Raw genomic sequence first — 20,834 nt, 5'->3', positions numbered from 1 at the left:
CCAATATTTTGTTGAGGTTTTTTTGTATCTATGTTCATAAGAGATATTGATCAGTAATTTTCTTTTTTGGGGGCATCTTTATCTGGTTTTGGTATCAAGATAATGCTGGCCATATAGAATGTATTTGAAAGGTTTCCATCATCTTCCGTTTTTTGGAACAGTTTGGAAAGACTAGGTATTAACTCTCCTTTAAATTGGTATAGATTTGGTGTGTCTGTGGAGGAGAGGATTAGCGAGTCTTCCTACCTAGCTATCTTGGACGCAAAGAGCCTTGGTCATCTTTGTAGCTTACATTGAAATTAAGTAATATGTCTTAGGTGTGTTATTTCAATATGCTGTTTAATGGCGATGTACTGTTCTGGGTATGGAGTTACACATATAATTTGTTTTTTGTCTAGTATGTGGTTTATTTACTTATATTTATTTTTACCTCCAGTATAGTTAACATACAGTGTTATATTTCAGGTGTACGATATAGTGATTCAACAGTTCCATACATCACCCAGTGCTCATCACAAGTTCATTCTTTAACCCCCCTCACCTATTTCACCCATCGCCACACCCACCTCCCTAAATTACACGTATTTTTACTTCTAGATTTTTTCACTTAATTTGATATCCCAAGCATTTTTCTATGTCTTCCTTTTTGTTAGACTTTAAAGTTGCTTATAGTTCTTACTCTTATAAATAATGCTATGATGAACACTTATGTGTGTAAACATTTGCTTCTCAAGTTATTTGCTCCTTTTTAGGATAATTGGGTCCATAGTTAAGATGTTTAAATCTCTTCATAAATATTAGTAATCTACTAAATAGAAAGGTTGTATGAATTTATATCCTACGGGTAGGATAGGATATAAATCGAGTCTCTGTCTCAAACCTTTGCCATCACTAATATTATTTTTAAAGTTTATGCCAAATCGATTAAGTATATTGTTTAATTTTTATTTCCTTGTTTGTTGGTGAGGTAGAATGTTTTAGGTTTATTTGCTATTTGCCCTTCATGGAAAGCACATTTAAGAACTCTTTTCCTAGTGCCATCGTATATTAGTTAAGACTGTTTTGTAAATAAAACCCACTTCAGCTGGCCTAAGCCCAGGGAGGAGTGTATTAGATGAGTGCTGGACCAACCATCTCAAGGACCTTGCTTCAGTTCAAGGAGGGTGACAGATGGGTGTGTAAAACCTTAGTCCTAATTCCCAGTTCTAGGTGAAGGACTCTGGCATGAGTCTGGTGTCCATGCCTGAAGCAATCAGCCGTGCCCCAGAACAAAGCTGTATGTCAACATAGTTGCTCTTGACAGAGGATAGGGACGTGGGTGGAGTAGGCCAATCCTAGAAAACGGGAGAGCAGCTCACAGAAAAAACACGAGGGCTGAAGAAACAAAACAGAAGGTGCTCACCACATCTCCAGAACTGCTGCTGCTCTTTTGATTTTTGAACATCATGTGTGTCCCTGACAGGAGAAGAGCTCACCTGTGAGCCCTCCTCACATCTCCAGAACTGGCCCTTCTTTGTGTTTGTGTTTTGAACATCTGATTGTGGAACAACCCTTGTGAGCTGGCCCCTGCTGACAAAGTCTCTCTCCCTGGTATGGACCTTGTCAAAGCAGTGAAAGTTTGGCTTTCCTGGGTGTAGGGTCCTAACGGGAAATATCAAGATAAAGGGGGGGGGGGGGGAATCCAGGAGGGCGTGACTGAAAAGTGACCATCATTGGTTCTCTGGAGCACTCCCCTTGTACTCCTTCCTCACCCTTCTTCACACTTGCTTTGATTACTTTCAGTGAAGCACTGAGGGGATGTATTCACTAGGAACACTGGGTAAAAGCCCTGAGCATTCTGCTTTTGCTATCTCATGGGCAGCTACTAACATTTTAAGGGCTTGGAGGGGTGTTAAAAATTAATTGAAAAGGGTAATGAAAATAATGAACAGCTCCATACTTCTAGAAATAGTTTTCCTTTCAATAATAGTCTTGGAAATAATGTTGTTGGAAATAATGTTGGAAATCCTTCTATGCACAAGGTCTGCATTGGCTCAAGTTGTATATTTACCATGTTCAGTCTTTTCAACCCCTTAGGAGGTAAACAGTAAGAAAGAGGCCTTGGCTTTATACAAAAACATGCTCAGGGATTGTGAAAAGCCAGGAGTTGGATGCATACTGGATGAAACTAGAATAAAAGAAGTTGAGGTTTGCCTCTGTTTTCACTGGTCCCTGCTGGTCCCCCAGAGCCCCAGAGGTCAAGAGACCAGGGCCCATCCTTAGATCATCTCCATCCTCTGCTTTTTGCTCATTGAATCCTAGATGCGTGTTCTGGACAAGCTGATGGTTGAGCGGCTGTCAGCAGAGAGAACAGAGTGCCTGAACCGCCTGCAACAGCATTCAGATGCAGAGAAGCATGAGGGGGAGAGACGACAGGTGAGAGCCAGGATCTGCCCTTAACTGGGGATTTACCACACATCTCCACTGAGTTAAGACTCAGACCCATCATTGAAAACCCAGAGGCCAAGAACCCCTAATAGCATTCTTATTACGTAGTGTGTCCTTCTTTTCTAACTCTGAAATGAAGTTAATAGGAAAGAGCATGTAATTCAGTTCATTTGTTGCTGAATATTCTGGTAATAGGTGGAGACAGAACAGTTAATGGAACACACCGGGAAAATGTGGTCTCTGCCTTGAATCATTTCTATGTATTGTACATTTGCTGGGTATTGCTCTGTAGTTGAACAAGATTTGGTTCCTGCCCTTGGAGTTTGTGGTCTACCCAAGACAACAGTCATAAAATGAGTATTTTTTGAGTGTGTGAGAATTTATGCTCCTAAGCGGCCAGACATTCTTGATTTGTAAGATTTGGGAAGCTTTGGGTGTTCAAGGTAGCTCTGAGTCCCTCAATGAAGATTATAGAAACTATCACCAGTGGTGCTATGTGCATCCTGGTCTACAGAGGGCAAGCAGAGAAGGCTGTGTGGCCTGTGGGAAGGGAGGGGGAGGTAGTTCACAATGTTTAGGCTGGTCAAGATGGTATCTCGAACTATCATAATTGAAAAACCCACTCTTGGTGGTTTACTTCATAACCATGGATCCAATTCATCTGGTGTGTGTTGTTTTTTTTGTTTGTTTGTTTTTTTGTTTTTTGGTGTTTTTTTTTTGCTGTCATTCGTTTGTTTTTCTTTTTAGATGTCATTGGTTGATGAATTAAAAACCTGGTGCATGTTAAAGATTCAGAATCTGGAGCTGAAACTCTCTGGAGATTCTAGGGCCTCTAGGACCAAATCCGCACCATCTACTTGCGAGTCGTCTACAGGTAACGCATGTGCAGAGAGAGCCATTCCATTCAAAGGTGGTAAAACCCCCAGATATTTTTCTTTGCTGTATCCTGTGGACCTAGGATAGGTCTGTGGAAAACACTGGATTGTAAATTCTGTAGGGGCAAGGACATATTTTGCTTACTCCTGTGTATTCAGTTTCTATATGGTGATAAAGCACTCCTAGTTAAGTGCTCAAGAATATTTGAGTAAAAGAACATAGAGTAAAAGGATTGTTGACTGGTGACAGCAGTGTTTGAGGTACGATGTTGATGGTGTCAGAGTGGGCCCCAAAGATGAAGATTGATGAATGGACACTGGTCTTCTCAGCAGGTCTCTTGCTCTGGCCCTTGTTCTTCCTTCTCCTTTCTTCTCTTTGATCAGCTTTTTGCCTTTGTCCAACTGTGGAAAACTTCCTTAAACAGCAGTTCGTGTATTAAAGCTGCCCCAGGTGCTAGATAACATGACGTTTCAGACAAAGCATCTTTTCATTAGCCACAGTGATTATACTCCATGATGATAATTTTGAGGATAATCAGAGACTTTGTAATTAGGCCTCCATGGGGGATTTTCATGTCAAGTGTGTTCTGTTACCATAGACCATTTCTGGAACTGTGGTAACATTGGAGAAATCCTGGGCAAATTTTTCATGATCGGTCTAGTTATGGAGCTTGGCTGGAGCTCTGGGTATGGAGAATATGACCACCTCTCCAAATTGGAGCTTAGGTCAAGCAACTACTAACTGGGCCTATGGTGTGGAAAAGGCCCAGAAATTAGGGAATGGGTGTGTGTGTGTGTGTGTGTGTGTGTGTGTGTGTGTGTGTGTGTATAATTTTAATGTTTTTGTTTATTTTTGAGACAGAGACAGAGCATGAGCAGGGGAGGGGCAGAGAGAGAGGGAGACACAGAATCTGAAGCAGCTCCAGGCTCCGAGCTGTCAGTACAGAGCCCGACACAGGGCTCAAACTCACAGACTGTGAAATCATGACCTGAGCTGAAGTCGGTCGCTCAACCGACTGAGCCACCCAGGCGCCCCAGGGAATGGGTATATTTATTTTCCTCAGTACATGCCCAGTTCTGTTTGGGAGACACTTGGTGAGCTGTCATCCTTAGCAATCACAAAATGGTACCCAGAGCCTTTTAATGAAACTGGCTAAAGGAAAGGCCAGCAGCTGCTTTTGGCTTAGATGCCACCAGTGTGGTTAACATCATTACCCATGAAAGCCCTGACAAGCCAAAATGATAACCAGGGGCAAGTGGAAGGGAAGGGCAGAGCAGAAGCTGCACATGGTGGTTGGCGATTGAGAAGGCCTGATGGTTTACGGGATTATCAGGACTCTCAAACGCCAGCCCATAGCCACATGACTGTGTGAACGTGGATTTACTCTGAGTTGTGTTTTCCTTCTGCAACTAGGCGTGGATCAGTCCGTGGCCACTGCAGGTCCGGTAGCGGCTTCTGACAGTTCTCCTCAGGTGGTTAGGCCCAAGGAAAAGGCCTTCAACTCCACTGCTACCCACAGACTACAGCAGGAGCTGTCTTCCTCAGACTGTACCGCGTCCCGACTGAGGAATGTCAAGGTCCAGACAGCCTTGCTACCCTTGAAAGAGGCGGCCAAGTGTGATCAGCAGGCTGGGCCCTGTGTTGACAGAGGCACCCAAACCAAGAAGTCTGGGAAAAGTGGGCAGACGAGGCATCGGCCCCAGCACCCGGCACCCGGCACCGCCGGTGGGCAGCCGCCCCCGGCAGCGGGCAGCGAGCAGACTGCCTCTCACGTTCGAGACACCTCCCAGGCTCTGGAGATTACCCAGTATTTTTTTGAGGCTGTTTCTACCCAGATGGAAAAGTGGTATGAGAGGAAGATTGAAGAGGCACGAAGCCAAGCCAGTCAGAAAGCCCAGCAAGACAAGGCCACCCTGAAGGAACATATTAAAAGTTTAGAAGAAGAACTTGCTAAACTAAGGACTAAAGTGCAGAAGGAAAATTAGAATCTGGGAAGTGGCCTGAGAAGGGCTTCTTGATGATTTCTGCTTTTGCATCTATAGAACAGCTGTGCCCAAGATGTCCATTCTTGTGCACGTAGCAGACTTGCCTTTAAAAACAAAAAGTCAAATTGCTGAAATGTGCCAGGCACACGCTTTCCTGCGCCCTGAAGTTATGAAACTTCAACAGTGACCACCAAAGCCAGGGGAAGCTTGCTTTGTGTTAGGTTTCATTACAAACTTAAAACCTCGGTCTGGGTTCATCTGAGGTTCAAAAGCTCAGATTAAGTGAGCCACGCTAAGAAACGGAAAGATGTGTAAAGCCTAAAGCCTAAAATTCAGGATGTGTGAAATAACATAAATCAAAAGGAAGAAAAATTAATCCCTTGTGAACTTTAGTCATTCATGTGAGCACTCCTGTGGTGCCCAGATGAGAGCATCTTTCTGTACGAGCTATGGCTGAGATGCGCTGAATCCTCTCTTGAATTCCTAATTCTTAAAGTGCTGACCTTTTAACCAGATGGAAACTTACCAAACTGATTTTGAGGAGAAAAAGATTTTCATGATGTCACTAGATCCAATATATGTTAAAGTATTTTGCAGTCAGAGGGTATTTAAATGATGAGTAATTGGCTACTAGCACTGGGAATATTTGTTAATAAACTCAGATGAGAAAGGTTCAAATCATTTGGTCATGATTTCTGTATTTTCAGTCAAAATACAGAAACACTACAGTTGATTAATCCTACCAATTTTAAAGCAGATTAATGGAAAAGCATTCACCTAACAATCACCTGAAACTTCTATAAACTATCCGTAATCAAACCCAGTTAACCAAGAGTACCTTTCTAAATTTGAGCTTCTCAGTCTACATTTTATAAAGAAATAAGGCTATTTCTTAAAAGTATTTCACTTCTAATTGTGTACGGTCATTGATGAACCTCAGAAGTTACCCACTGCTTTGCAGTCTTTATGTCAAGGTAAAAATTGTCAACTCAGTCTAGACCCCACAATTCCCCATCTTGTGGAGCCCCAAGGATTTTCCTCTCCTCTGTGGAGTATATAAGTTGTAAAAGTAGCTTGGGTATGTTGAAACTTTGGATTTAGTTATCTTTTAAGCTTCTTGCCCCTTGATCATATTCATCTCCTCAAAATTCCATGTATGCAAAGAAATGTCAATTCTATTTCCATTAACCCCAGAACTGAGAAACTGTTGTCTCTAAGTTTGAATAAAATGTTGCTCACAGAGCCAAAGAAAAAATGATTTCCTGACATGGGAACACCCAGAAAAACAAAGTATGTTTTTAGTCCCTTTGTTCTTGCCTAACAAGCTCAGTTTTTGTTAACAGTGACAATCTATAGATCTAGATGTAGGTCACCATTACACAACCTGGATAGGGAATCAATTTAATATTCTCCCAAGTTTATGTTCATGTGCGTGTTAGTCTTGTTCCTCAGCTACTGTTAAGAACGTCTGATTCTCCCCCAGAGGATCTTGTTGCACTGATAAATGTAGAGGTACTTTTCTCATCTCCGTTCCTAATGCAGAACCACAGAATTGCAGAGCTAGATGGTACCTTCAGTTTTTTAAATCTTTCCCTTATCCAGCATCACTGAAATCTCCAGCTTTCCTCAATATACATCAGTTTCTTAAGAACTGCCAAATACTGAGAGAGGAAATCCTGAGATGTTCAGGAAGTTGTGGTCTAAGCAGGAGTTCTTTTCACTTACCAAAATAGCTGTTATCTCAAGGAGTATCCTTGTTGAGAAATGAAGACAAATTTTATCTAGACTACGGAGTGCTGTGGTAGGAAGTATTTTGATTATGCAACCCCTACTCATCAGAAGCGGGCAGCTTACCATTGTGAACTGGATATTTTTGCCAAAGTCACAGGGAAGAGACTAGGGAGGACTGAGAAGGGTCCAAGGCACCTAGTCTGACAGGTTACACGGATCTTTCTCTACTAGAACGGAAAACCAGTAGAGGTGAGGAAACAGGATCAGTCTGCCTCCTAACCCAGAGAGATGGCAGCATCTCAAGGCCACTGCAATAGCTTATTTTAAACAACTGGGTTTTTGTTCCTTAGTATTGTCAAAAACTCAACTATGGGTCTGATGTGTATTTTTCCTTTTTTCCCTTGTGCTATCTGCTAAAAGGAGCAAATGCCACAATAGTACTTTTCCAAAGAAGCAAAACTATTAAGTTATTGGCTGTCATGTGGGTTGTGTTTGAAACAGAGATTGGAGCTTTCAATAGCTATGGGGAAATGATGTAAGACACAGAAAAGTTGTATAATATTGCAGTGGGGTTTTTTGTTGGTGAATTATTGCATTGAATATAGTAAATATCTGTGATTAGGTTGAATATAGTTCTAATCATTTGACTTTGGGGGCCCAAAATAAAGGAAGTGATGTTTTCACATTTAAATCTTTTTTTTTTCAGTCAAGCGTTGATACTGCAGAAATACGTTGTCTTCTATTTAATATTTTTATTAATTTGAATTTGTCTCTTCCAAGCATTAAATATGGTTCTCAACACTATGGATATTGAAATCCTTATTTAAAAAATGCAAGTATGACTGCTTTGTTTACTGTACATTTTCGTTTCTGTGGTTGACCAAATTTATGTTCCCAGAAAGAGTGCCTTCACCCAGCTACATTTTACCTTGTTTCTATAGAAGTGTGATTTCTGGTAAATACATTTGCTTCAAAGTAGAGGTCAGATGCACTGCATGAAAAATAAATTTTTCAGAAGCCCATAATATGGAAATACTTCTTAGTGCAAGCTTAAATGTTTTGCTTAGTATTTTCTAAAAGGTCAACAGTTTGAACAGAACAAAACCTCTTAATTGTGTGCAGGCAAAATAACATTTTTGACAAAACTGTTCATAAAAGCTAAATACATTTCTTCTTGTGATATAAAAGCCAAATCAATTAAATAAGATTTAAAGACAAACAAAACTGACCTTTTAGAATACTTATGCGTAAGAAAAATTTTTATTTTAAAGGGAAATATTCTTCTGTAATACTGTCAAAGTACCATGACAATAAATGTTAACATTAAATCCATGAGACACCTAAGAAACAGCACAACACTTTTTCTAATGCAAAACAGAATGGGTAAAAAAGCGACATAGTAAACACAAATAGTAAATTTAATTCTGACAGAATTTCTTAAATGCCTGACTGAAGGAAGGAAACCGGCTGGGCGATTTCTAGTTTGGCAAAGTGACATTTGCTTTTGAGCCTGCTTGGACCTTAACTCCACGTAAGCCCAATTTTTTCCCACAGTAGACGTGAGCTGCGTCCCTCTGTTTGGCCACATTTTTCTTCCATAAAAGAGACAAGTTAGGTAAGTGTGGGTCTCCCCCCTCTCCTGCATGGCTGCTGGTGTGTCTACAATAATGCAAATACCAGGGAGAATGTTCCGCTTTCCTCAAATGGTCAAGCCCTTTGCTCTGCAGGCACATCCGCAGCAATGCTTGTGCCTTGGTTTTGAATTTCCTACGTAATGGCACACTTAAAAGGAGGAAATGACGTAGGGACAGTCAGTATGCAAATAGCCCTAGCCACTTCTCCTCATGCTAGAATGCTTTTGTATTAAAAAAAAGTATTTTTTTAATATAAAGATTTGACTTACTGTAGTTCAAATACATAAACTAAACATCCAAACATCTGAAAATTAAACCTTAGGAACAAAACTTGAATACTCGCCAGAGTCTGGTTGGGCTGCCTGGTCGGTTCAGTCAGTTAAGCGTCTCACTCTTGATTTTTGGCTCAGGTCATGATCTCATGGTTTGTGAGATTGAGCCCACTTTAGGCTCTGCACCGACAGTGTGCAGTGTGGGGCCTGCTTGGGATTCTCTCTCCCCCTCAGCCCCTCCCCTGCATGCACTCACTCTCTCTCGAATAAACTTTTTTTTGTTGTTTTTTTAAGAATATGGTTTATAGGGAATATCCAAAAAGGTAATTTGTTGTCTAATCTAGAACACTGATAAGGATGCTAAATGTGTTTCACCAGCAGTTCTAATCTGGCCAACATCTTAACGAGCATGGTTCCATATGTGAGAGGAGAAGTTGTTGTTTAGGCTAAGATTTATTTAGCGCTAAAGTCTTGTCATTATATAAGATTATAAAAATCCTAGCCTCTGGAAGATGAAAATTTGCAGTGTTTTGCCCAATTTAAACAATCAAAACAAACCCAAGTTAGATTTTCTTGGCATTTTTGCATCTTGCAAATTTAAACCACAAATGCACTTACATCTTTGACATACACCAGTGCTAGTAAAAACGTCACCCAGGTCACTGACTTCTACACCTCATAAAAGGATGATTTTTAGTGTCAAGATCTTAGATTTATTAGAGACAGCCTAACTTGAGTGTGTATATCATGCTGTACAAAGAAAAGTATTCTGTGTTTAGAAACTTCACAAGTGCTTCTGGTTCATCACATGGCCTTGTGATAGGTTGACTAATGTGTACACCTATATACAAACCTGATAATTAGCTCATGCATTTTGAATTCGATTACCCTGTTGAAGAATGATTTTGTCTTGCAGGCTTTGAGGTTATGGAAGGGTCAGGTGGACCCTGGCAATAATGTAAGTCATTGACAAATGCCACTATCTGCTTCTCTTGCCTTTGGCACACAATCCAGTACTAGGTAACCATTCTGCAAAATTTGTCGTACATTTTCCAGGTGTTGGTCAGGTTCTTGGATTAATTTTTTAGATCTGTTCTGTAAATGAACAGAGGTCAGTCTGCAGGACTGTCAATCCAGCCTCTTCCATAAGCTTTCACTAAACTGTGTTACACATTTTGGTCTCAAAATGTGCTCAGGTCAATTTCTTGTCTTCAATGTATTCTTAAAACTCTTTCTCTTCCTGTCACTGGAGGAGAACCTAATGCACCAAGGATATTCCCTGATCCTTTTACTTCTTTCTTTGTGGATGCTAAGGTAATTGCATTAGTTTCATCCAGAAGTTGTCTCTTCTTTTTGGTTAAGTGCTTCAATGTGTTCATGAGGCTTCTCTCTCTCCTCTTTCCAACAAAGATCTAGATTCCCAGTGGTGACTTTTTGGAGAGTCCTCTGCTATGAGATCATAACACATCTGAAGAACCTACCTCAACAACCCTGAGGGGTAACACAGAAGGACTTTTTTCAAGAAAGGTCCAGGGTATCTCCTGAGGTCAGTATGCTTCCAATCATAAATCTCCTACTGCTTCTTAAAACAGCTTTATTGACTTATTTAATTGGCACATAGTACTGCTGTATATCAGTAAAAAAAAAAAATCAGAAAAACCTAGCTTTGTTGAAGCAGAATTCACATACCATACATGCAAAATGTACGATTCGTTGGACTTGAGTATATTGAGTTGTGCATCTAACACCACAATTAACTTTAGAGTGCTTTCATTACCCAGAACAGGAACCCCATATCCATTAAATTCCTCTCCAGGCTATCCACAGCCCTGAGCAACCACCTCTTTCTGCCTCTTTCAGACATTTCATGTAAATGGAATCCTACAATAAGTGGTTTTCTGCGATTGGTCTCAGGGTTCATCCATGTGTAGCATGTATCAGTACTTAATTCCTTTTTATTACTAAATCTATAGGCATCATATTTATTATCGGTTGATGGGCATTGGGATTGCTTCTATTTTTTGGCTGGTATGAATGATGCTGCTGTGAATATTCCTGTACAAGTTTTTTTGTAGAAAGGTTTTCAGTTCTCTTGGTTACAGACCTAGGAACAGAACTGTCGAATTTACTCTCTTAAGCAGCTGACAGTCTGTTTTCCAAAGTGGCTGTGCCATTTTCTATTCCCACAGCAATGTGTGAGAGGTTCAGTTTTCCTGTATCTCTACCACCATTTGTTATTATCTTTTTAATTACTTATTTCAGCTGATATGGTAGTGTCTCAGTGTGGTTTAGACTTGCATTTCCCAGATAGTTAATGGTAGGGATCACCTTCTGCATTGACCACCTGTACTGGTTTTTGCTGCTTAAACTGCTGACATATCCAAAAACATTTTCAGAATACAAAGTATATTTTTCAGTGTTAAGGCAATTGTTCTGATGTGTTTTTCTTTGACATGCCATGCTCCATGTTCTGTATTTTCCCAAGTACTGTACAGTTTGACTTGGTGTTAGGCTGTCCATCATGGAGTCGAATCAGCTCAACAATATACATGGAGACTTTGAAAATCTTTCAGGATAATGCTACAGTTAAGATTTTGCCAAAGCAAGTGTTTTTTCTAACTCCTTGAGCTGCATATTGCCTTGAGTAATCATCATCCGGATTGTATCCTGTAGAAGAAAGTGAAATCTGGTCATTGTTCTACCTGATTAAATAGAGCTGTACTTTATCATTTTATTTGTTAGTCAGGAACCAATACTGAGAATTGGAACTTCTGGGTATCAGGAAAGCTCCAAGCTACAACTATGGGTGCACAGTGTCTGGCATGCTTTCAGATACCCTAGTCATCACACTTCCCAAACCATCATGCTGTCCTATTTATAATCTTTTCAGGTGTGTATGTATGTCCAGTTAACAGATAGGTGATGCTACTGTAGAGCAAAGATTAGGAAATTTAAAATATTACTGGGGTAGAAAAATAGTAACATTAAAAGCAATGACGAAGATATATCATCTCTGTGACATACTACAAGATGTCTACTCATCTTTTAAAAAAAAAAATGCCAATTAATACAAAATGGTCAGGGCCTGTCCTGCCTGTGATCTCTTTCTCACCTCTTCGGTGGCACCTTTGTTTCTTTTGAATTCTTCCCTTGCCCAGTCCTTAAGGTATTTGCGATCAGAATCATTTGGAACTTGCCGAATTGCTTGCAAAATCCTTCTGTAGAGAAGTAGAACTTGTTGCCTTCTCATGAACTGTAGAATGGAGGAGAAATGTCAATACAACTGCAAAACCTACAGCCCAGAGGGCTTTACTTTGGGAAACCAAACTAAACAGATGACTTTTCTTTGCCTTTTTCAAAACTGAGGACCAAAGAAAAACTTTTTCCTTTTCAGAAGAAGGCAAAAAGTTTGGGCTGTTTGCTTACTCCTTTGTCAAACCTAAGAATCTTTAACATCAAAAGATGACCACTGGGCAGAAAAAGGGCTACCAGTTACTAAAACCTGTGATTACTGTAACAGCACTTTTTCTAAACCAATGCAGTTGTTAAAATCCTTTGGTAATCTCATTCTTTACAATAGCTCAGTACAACAGCCAGGGCAATCTTTCCCGTGGCCAAAGCGTCAAGAGATAGGCAGCGGGTTGGCGGGTGGCCCGCCGAATCCGTGGCCAGAGGTCAGCCCCCACCCCAGCTTCCGCAGCAGGAAGCCCCGCCCCAACCGGGCCAATCTCAGGGGGAGTGAGCACCGGGTCAGAATTCCCTGGAGGGCTAAGCCGCCCCCGAGCCCCACTCTGCAGGGGGGTGTGGAGGGAGAGACGGATAATTGAAATCAGACCGTGGGAAGCTGCCCTAGAAGGCTCTCGAGAACAGGTGTTACCTGCTTTAGTGTTAGAGTCGCCGGGGGTAACCTGGAAGCAGCCATGTCCTCCAGGCAGCGTGGTTCCCCTACAGCTCCAACGCGCAGGAGCGGAAGTGGGGGCGTGGTCAGCAGGCGGTGGGGGGAGGGAGCTCGGTTTCCTGGGATACGGCCTGTGGATTACACTTGGCCCCCAAATCCCCTGCAGTGTGTCTAAACTGAAGCCCCAGCAGTTGGAACCAGTAATGAGCTATGTATAACCTTGGACAGTTTTGTCTTCGACTAAATTTTCTTTTGGGTGAGAGGGGATTACAGTTCTTGTGCCACAAATAGTTGTGATAAAAGGAGTGGCAAGGCAACTGGCCCAGTTCCTGGCACTGTGGTTTTTATTAAATGGAAGTGTGAGAGTGAGGGGTAAAATTTAGTGTATTCCTTTTGAGCTTTTTAAACGTGCATAGTTAGAAATAATGAAGGTATGTTTAAAATCTACTTTTTTTTTTTTTTTTTTTGCTGTTCCATCCTGGTGTTTTCTGTTTGCAAGCAATTTCCTCATGGTGGTAATCTTCATGGTTGCCATTAGTTATGTTAATCTTAAACATAAAGGTTATTTTATCAGTAAAAATGGGGTTATTTGGGAATAGAGAATTCGCAATTGGGTACCTACAAGCTCTGGCAAAACCATAGACAAGCCCAATGAACATGGGGGGGGATCTTATTTTATGAATAAGAAAGTTGAGGGGGGTTGTTTTGAAAAGTCCATTGGAAAATACCAGTTGAGGGTGATGATTTCTCACTGAGTTTCAGGGGAGGTTGAAGTCTTGTACATTGCACCTCTTCCAGCTTTTCCCTGTTGGCGCCTGTAATTTAGGATTCTTTTCTATTGACCTGTTTTGAGTCTGTAATGGACAATTCTTCCTGGGAGGGACATTGAGTGGTACAGCTTTCCTTTCTAGCCTCCTGACTCCTGTGAAGTCTCCCTTTATTAATTTTCACATTAGTTCTTAAGAGGTTTTAAATGGCTGCCCCATTGGCGTTTTAACAATTTTGTATCACTAATAAGACACTGAAAATGCGCACACTTTTAAGCTTTTATTTCCTTGTAATTTTATTCTCCCCACAACACATAACTGCCCTTATGTAAGTAGGATTAGTGAATCTTTGCTGTATTTTTTGTCAAATAGAATTGTTCTAAATTAGAATATAGCCAGAAATGTTCATTTGGTTACCTGTTTAGTGAGCATTTACTTGATTGTGTCACTTGCTGGAATTGTTTGGTGTGGTCCCCTTTTCTAATTGTGTTTTTCTGGCAACTTGATTTCTCCCAGCCTCTTTCCTCATCTGTAAAGTGAAGCAAGACCTACCTGAGTCCTACTAGAAACAGGACCTCCCACCTATACTCTTGATGATTAGCTTTCTTGAACATTACCAGGCATTGTATGGGTGATGCTGTGACTACTTTTGAAGTTTTGTGTAATTGCAATAGCAACTCCTTTTTTTCTTACAAAAGTGAAGTTAAATATCCCTTGCCACTTTTATGAATTGTCATGACTGGTCCATTTATGGTGATCAAGGTTTTTATTCTAATTTTATATGGGTTGTTTGCCTGTTTAAAAAAATTTTAGTCCTTTTGGGGGCACCTGGGGGGCTCAGTCAAGTGTCTGACTCTTGATTTCAGCTCTGGCCATGATCATAATTCGGTAGATCAAGCCCCACATCAGGCTCCATACTGACAGTGAGGAACCTACTTGGGATTCTCTCCCTCCCTCTCTTTCTGCCCTTCCCCTGTGCTCTCTCAAAACTAAAAGCAATTTTAGTCCTTCTGTTTATATAGCTTTTAGAAGTTTCTATATAGTCATGTATTATTCTTTCAAGCCTTCTCAATTTCATCTTTTCCCCTTCAGAGCTTTGTAATTCTGTATTTATGTCTTCCTGGTTAACTTTACACTAGGTGGTGTAAACATTTTAATTTTGATTTATGGCATGATGTAGATGTCAGTATTTTTGCCAGCTCCTAAACTATAATTTGGACACTATTTATTAGATCATTCTTCAGAGGTACCTGGGTGGCTCAATCGAGCATCCAACTCTAGATAATGGCTTGGGTCGTGATCCCAGGGTATCAAGCCCCACATCAGGATCTGTGCTGACAGTTGACAGCATGGAGCCTGCTTGGGATTCTCTCTTCCTCTCTGTCCCTCCCCTGGCTCATGTGCTGTAAATAAATAAATGATGCCCATATGGTAAATTTTTTTTAGGGTCTAAACAAATTGTTCAGGATTATTTCACCTAGGACTAGTATGTTTTATTAAATGGCAGAACTACTCCCCTGTAGTTTCTTGTAAGAATCTTTTATATCCTTTCCCTACAGATCATTGTAAAATCTTTATTAAAATTGATAGTGTTGAATCTATAAATTAGAAGACATTTTTATACATGAATTCATGCTAGACCCTGAAATACTGTCATGAGTCATAGATGCTCCCCTGTCTTAGGTCTTCCTGCCTAAAGTGGGAGTGCAAGTCCAATGCAATATTACAGATGGTGTCAGGGTTCATACCTGAGGGCTTATTCTGAGCTAGGTAGGTGTTTCCAGAAAGGCACATTAGGTAAGAAAGTTCCAAAGGACACCTAGGATGCTAGCAGATTCCAGGACTTCTCATTTGCTGTAACCAGAACCTTCTGTGGTAGGGATTCTGGGAGAGAAGGGACAGGAGAGGTCACCCTAGAAGCATGATCTCTTTCTTGGATGTTATGAGATGAAGCAGGCAATGCGACTTGTCTGGGCTACCACCAAAGTAGTCCAGACTACAGATTAAAAGCACTCCAAGGGTGCCTGGGTGGCTCAGTCAGTTGAGCATCGGACTCTTGATTTTCGGCTCAGGTCATGATTCCAGGGTTGTGGGCACCCATGTGGGGGGCTCCACACGGAGCCTGCTTGGGGTTCTCTAAAATAAGAGTGTCCAGGTGCAGTGTAGTCAGGAGAGCAGAAGGGAAGACGGGATAAAAGACCAGACAAGATTGGGGTTTGGATGAAGACTACGTAAGGCAGCTATAATGGTTAAGCTCCAAGTGAGAGCAAGCATACCCTCTAACTCCCGCTCAGTGACTCAAGTGCATCATGCTGCTTACCCTCACCCTGTCACAGTTCCTGATAGGTCTCCTGGGACTGCTCCCACGTTTCCCATCACAGCACAAGCTGCAAACGAGACCCTTGGGTATCAGCAGGGAGGCTTCAGTTTCGATGGTCCGATTTCAAAGGTACATATGACAGACCACATCAGAATGTTGGTGTCTTTCCCTTTCAGACCCGTTATAGACGGCTATGGCCAATGAAACCTGTCATTTTGGAGCAAAATCTGTACAAGCCATTGTTTTCCACCAACTTACCCTTTCCTGTGCCACAAGGCCAGAGCATGGTGGGCAGCTCACCCACCATGGACATGAAACACAAGCAAGAAATAAACCCTTATTTCAGGAAGCCACTAAGGTGGTGGGTCCATGGTGGGTCCAGCGTAAGCTAGTGACCGCTGATCCAGCAGACAAGATCATTCCCTTAGCACACCTTTTACACACCTGTTGTGTCCCATTAAGAATGGTTGCAGGGATGCTTGGTGAGTCCATCTGATTCTTGGATTTGATCTCAGGGTTGTGAGATCGGGCTCCACACTAAGCCTGCTTCAGATTCTCTCCCACTCACTCTCTGCAGTTTCCACCTCTCAAACACTTAAACTGGTCACAAATTACAACAGTGGTATATATTTAATAATTTTCAGAATATAAGCTGCATAGCTTTTTAGAATAAAAAATGATGTAACTTCAGGTACATGCTTTAGGACACTTGGTTAAACAACAAGCAATCTGTGTCTTCGATGACCACCTCAAAAATGTGGCAAACTTCACAGTGTAACTTGAAAACAAACAGGAGATAGACGATTACGTGATGGCATGTTGTCTACAAAACGACATTCTGACAACTTAAATAGAACACAGCAACAATTTCAAGTATTCAATCAGTGCTTTCTGGCCAAGTAAAAACTGTCTAAAAATCACTGATGTAGTTTAACTGGGGGGAAAAAAAAGTACTTAGTTTTCTTAAACACGGCATTTCTTTTCCAGAACGAGACTGGCTCAGTCCAGCTTGAAAGCAGTGTGAGGAATATTCTTCCCCTTAACGGTTAAGAAAAAAATGAACTAAAGAAATAAATTACTACGACACCAGGGACTGTGGCGCTGAGAGAATGAAATAACCAAAGGGAAAATCACTTTTCCATCATTGCATAGTCTCCTGCAGCAGCAAATGCAAAGGACGGCACAGAAGAGCCACTTCATTTTTACACAGCCCGGGGGTCATTTTTCGGCTTACCTGGGCTCCTATGCTATCTGGTTGCTTTGTAAGAGCACACACACCCTGACCTCCCTAACCCTGAAAGAGAAGGTAGTTCCCTGCACATGAAGCACAATGACAAAACACACGCACTCGAGCCTCTAGAAAGCTGCAGCTGTCTCCGCCTCTTGACGGCATTTAGATACACACTGTGGGATCGGCAAAGGCGGAGCCTCAGAGCAGGGTCACAAGGGCAGCTGCCTGTGGTCCTTTGTCCAAAGGACTGGGACGGTCCCCTTCTCCCAGCAGCTACTCCTCCAGGGGGGCAGCAGCTGGGCCCTAGCCTCCTCTTGGGCCGGGGCTTCCAGGTCCAGACACCGGCCGCTGCCCTGGGTTTGTTACGGCTGTAGCCGGGGCAACAACAGAGGCCGAGGCTGGCCAGGCTCTGAAAGCACATTATAAGATAAAGTGTACATTGTAATAAAAACTGTCTGCAGCTATTAGTGAATCTTTATAAATCAGATCTAAGATAAAATAACATTTTAGAGCTGTGAGTTCGGAAGCAGTTGTCCAAAAGAGGGAGCAACAGGCTGGAGGCGCCAAAGTCTGACAATGGTGTAAAGTCTCACTTTAGACTGTGTTCCTTCCCTACAGGTGGTCAGAGGCTGCCACCAACTCAAACCACTGCCTAAGAGCATCACTGAGCGTCTCGGGGAGCGCGTTCACATCGCGAAGGATGATGTAGAATGGGAACGGGAACTCTTCCATGTAGGATCGGATTTCAGGCATCTCTCCAGGTCCTTTAAATATGGGCACTTTGATGTCCAAGATAGAATCCTGTAAAGAGGAGACATTTTGAAATAAAAACCAAACCAGTATCCTTGGCTAGCTCTTCCCTGATCTCTTTTGCTAATAGTTTTTAGGTCTCCTGTATCTAACTCCTAATATAAAATTAGCTTTTATTATTAAGAAACAATTTGCAGAACTTTCATTAAGGAGGCAGATCTCTGAGCACCCCTTCCAGGAGAATGGACACTGAAAAAGAGGGAGAGACCAGAAAACCCAATTTCCCATATTCTACTTCGAGTAATTCACATTAAATTTTCCTACTTGTTATCCAGGCCTTAATGTGACCTGCAGAGACCATGCTTCGCCTGGAACAGAGCTGTCCTGTGGGGGTCTTTCATTTAGCAACTGATGCTTCCTGCTCTGAGAAGGGCACTGCTAGGATACCAGTAACTGGAAAGGGCTGGTGTATAGTTCGAAGTAGACAAGGCCCATCATCAAGGCTGCAGTACCGGAAATGACACAGTACAGAGGGAAAGGATGACCCACTAGAGCAGGAATTGACACAGCAAGTGGTTAAGAGGGTGGTCTCTGGAATGTCCGAATTCTGGCTTTCTTGACCTATGACCTGTGTTTCTGTCCTTTACTGTAAAGTGGGAGTATTAACAAAAAATACAGTGCCTCGGATAGTGTCCGGCAGAACATAAGGAGTTAAGGTGTGACCTAGGCCATATTTCAGATAGAACATGATGAAGGGTATCCCCACTTTATCCCCAAAAGCAGCTTTTAGTAATCACTCACCCGTGAACTGGGATTGTCCAATACAACAAAAATGACGAAGATGTTAGCATTCCGGGCAGCCTGGACTGCTGCCAGGACTCTGTCTTTGCCCTCGAGGAAAAGGCCGCGCCCATCAGAGACCACCAGGAGGAGCTGTGCGTTTTCTGTGGTAGAACATACAGCAGGAGAGGAAGGGAACAAAATGAAGATCCCACTGTTAACAACTCCAAGCTACCTAAAGACAAATAGGTTAATAGCACAGAGAAAGCCGACACTAAACAGACATCTGAAACTGATGAATTCTGGACATAAGCAAAAGGGACCTCTAAGATGGGACATTAGATGCCACAGTCGGACACAAGGCTACACAGACATATGAAGCTTCGGTCAATAAAACAATTTCCCTATCACATTAGATCAATTTCATTGTATAACAACATACAAGAATTAAACATATACTCATGGCTATAAAGTACAAAAATGGCAATACTGAGTAGGCCATTAGAAGAAACTGCCTAAATCAGAAACCTGGAACTGGGTCTTCCAAATTTCTTGTACCTAATCTGGGTATTTTTCTCCTCTTAAAATTGACTCATTTAAAAGAAAACTTAAGTAGAAGGGGCCATTAAAATAATTTTTTAACGTTTGTATTCATGGTTTACCTATAATGTTTCCAATGGAAGACTACATACAGTGCACGAGGGCAGTCTTTCTCTCAAGGAAGTTTAGTGAGTGTTGAGAGGTGTGAAGGACATGCTTCAAATAGGAAGGTTCTCCATGAAACGATCAAGATTGAGAGATTTTAGGAAGAGCTAGATACAGAACTGGTGTGTTTCAAGCCCTAAGTCAATCGTGGTTGGATTAGCTGGTTTCTGAATTATGTCCTCCCTTGCTTCCCTCCGTTATTAAAATATTACAAAATATTCTTTATACTAAAATCCTACACCTTGCTCCTCCTTCACAACGCTTAACTCTGTTATAACAAACTACAGCTGACCCTTGAACAACACAGGTCTGAAGTGTGTGAGCAGGTCCACTTACATGTGGGTATCTTACTGTATGGCACTGCATATATACTTTCTCTTCCTTATGATTTCCTTAACCTTCTCTTTAGCTTACTTTGCTGTAAGGATACAGTATAAAATACATACAATATGCAAAATTGCTAATTATGTTATCGGTAAAGGCTTCTGGTCAACAGTAGGCTATGAGTAACTAAGTTTTTGAGGAGTCAAAAGTTACACGGATTTTCAACTGTGCAGGGGCTTGGTGCTCCTACCCCCCACCCCCACCCCGCTACCGCATTGTTCAAGGGCCAGGTGTAGTTAATTAGTATCTAATTCCTCCAGTGGTTATAAGCCTCATGAGTATGGGTTCAACACAAATTTCTGAATGGATAAATGGCTGAGTAACAAATTACATGAATGCCTAATATCTCTCCAGCTCCTGCTTATAACTTTTCCTATGCAGCGTCCACTTTAAAAGATGGGTTCTGTGGCATGAAGCAAGTGGCTTGTGAATGCACACAGTAGAAAAGCGTTGTGTGGATAAAGATGAGAACTGCAGCTCACCTGGACTGGCGTGCTGGGAGGGCTGCTGAGCAGCTGCAAACATGCTGGCTACAGACTCGAGAAACTAGACCAGAACCAGAGACAGGCCGTTAGAAAACCACAAAAACCCTTCCCACTGTCACAGAGATTGAAATTACTGTTGACACTCAGGAGATTATCAAAATAACCATCTCAGATCTCTAGGCAATCAAACCGTTCCTCCCCGCCCCCCGTCCAAAGGGGATGATGATCCTTGCAGTGCTAGCATGTACCCCTGGGCACTGGCATTCTCCAGCACGGACATGCGTCTTTGGCACACACACCACTAGTGTTCTGTAACACACCCTAGAGGAAAAGAAATACTTCCCCTGGGGGGGTGAAGACAAGACATCAGTAACTCCCCCAAATGAACAGAACAGCTGTCGTCTTTCAGAAGAAAATAGCTGAGCAGAAAAGGGCAAGAAAACATAAAATGTCTAGTGCAACATAAAGAAAGTAGGCTAGATGAGGGCAAAAATGAAGAGGACAGAATCATTATCCTGGGCTGTGTTTTGAACTTATGTCATCCTGAGCAAGTCATTGGCTCTATTTTACATCATTTCTTCTCTAGGTC

The 20,834-nt window shown here is 41.8% G+C and overlaps 3 protein-coding genes across 10 annotated transcripts in view; 1 reads left to right on the top strand and 2 right to left on the bottom strand.

Moving 5' to 3' along the window:
• Window positions 1-7,823, top strand: part of ANKRD6 (ankyrin repeat domain 6) — a 211,382-nt gene extending 203,559 nt beyond the window's left edge. For all 8 annotated transcript variants that reach the window (XM_053222472.1, XM_027057254.2, XM_027057255.2 and 5 more), the window contains 3 exons: window positions 2,302-2,415; window positions 3,175-3,301; window positions 4,717-7,823. In XM_053222472.1, coding sequence (XP_053078447.1) covers window positions 2,302-2,415; window positions 3,175-3,301; window positions 4,717-5,288 — 813 coding nt within the window. In that variant the 3' untranslated portion in view covers window positions 5,289-7,823. The remainder of the gene's footprint in view (window positions 1-2,301; window positions 2,416-3,174; window positions 3,302-4,716) is intronic.
• Window positions 7,824-8,416: 593 nt separating this feature from the next.
• LYRM2 (LYR motif containing 2) lies at window positions 8,417-12,923 on the bottom strand. The gene is made up of 3 exons (XM_015069543.3): window positions 12,803-12,923; window positions 12,038-12,178; window positions 8,417-11,592 (listed from the first exon to the last, which is right to left on the bottom strand). The coding sequence occupies exons 1-3, from the start codon at window positions 12,845-12,847 to the stop codon at window positions 11,512-11,514; spliced, it is 267 nt and encodes an 88-aa protein (XP_014925029.1). The 5' UTR covers window positions 12,848-12,923; the 3' UTR covers window positions 8,417-11,511.
• A 3,598-nt stretch (window positions 12,924-16,521) lies between these two features.
• The window catches only part of MDN1 (midasin AAA ATPase 1), a 171,794-nt gene continuing 167,481 nt past the window's right edge, over window positions 16,522-20,834 (bottom strand). The window contains exons 100-102 of the mRNA XM_027057252.2: window positions 20,243-20,306; window positions 18,693-18,835; window positions 16,522-17,942 (exon numbers count right to left, since the gene is read on the bottom strand). Of these exons, the coding sequence (XP_026913053.2) occupies window positions 17,754-17,942; window positions 18,693-18,835; window positions 20,243-20,306 (396 nt within the window). The 3' untranslated portion in view covers window positions 16,522-17,753. The remainder of the gene's footprint in view (window positions 17,943-18,692; window positions 18,836-20,242; window positions 20,307-20,834) is intronic.

This window comes from Acinonyx jubatus, chromosome B2 (genome assembly GCF_027475565.1).
Source record: "Acinonyx jubatus isolate Ajub_Pintada_27869175 chromosome B2, VMU_Ajub_asm_v1.0, whole genome shotgun sequence".
In the NCBI taxonomy this organism is placed as follows: domain Eukaryota; kingdom Metazoa; phylum Chordata; class Mammalia; order Carnivora; family Felidae; genus Acinonyx; species Acinonyx jubatus.
The sequence above is the reverse complement of the archived record's forward strand: the minus strand, read 5'-3'. Positions and strand labels throughout refer to the sequence as shown.

Excerpts from the sequence above, each read along its gene's own strand:
- LYRM2 (XM_015069543.3), bottom strand. The coding sequence starts at position 12,847 with ATGGCTGCTTCCAGGTTACCCCCGGCGACTCTAACACTAAAGCAG. Across the intron at positions 12,179-12,802 it reads CGACTCTAACACTAAAGCAG|TTCATGAGAAGGCAACAAGT; the intron begins GTAACACCTGTT and ends TCCATTCTACAG. Across the intron at positions 11,593-12,037 it reads ACAAAGGTGCCACCGAAGAG|GATACAATCCGGATGATGAT; the intron begins GTGAGAAAGAGA and ends TTTCTTCTACAG.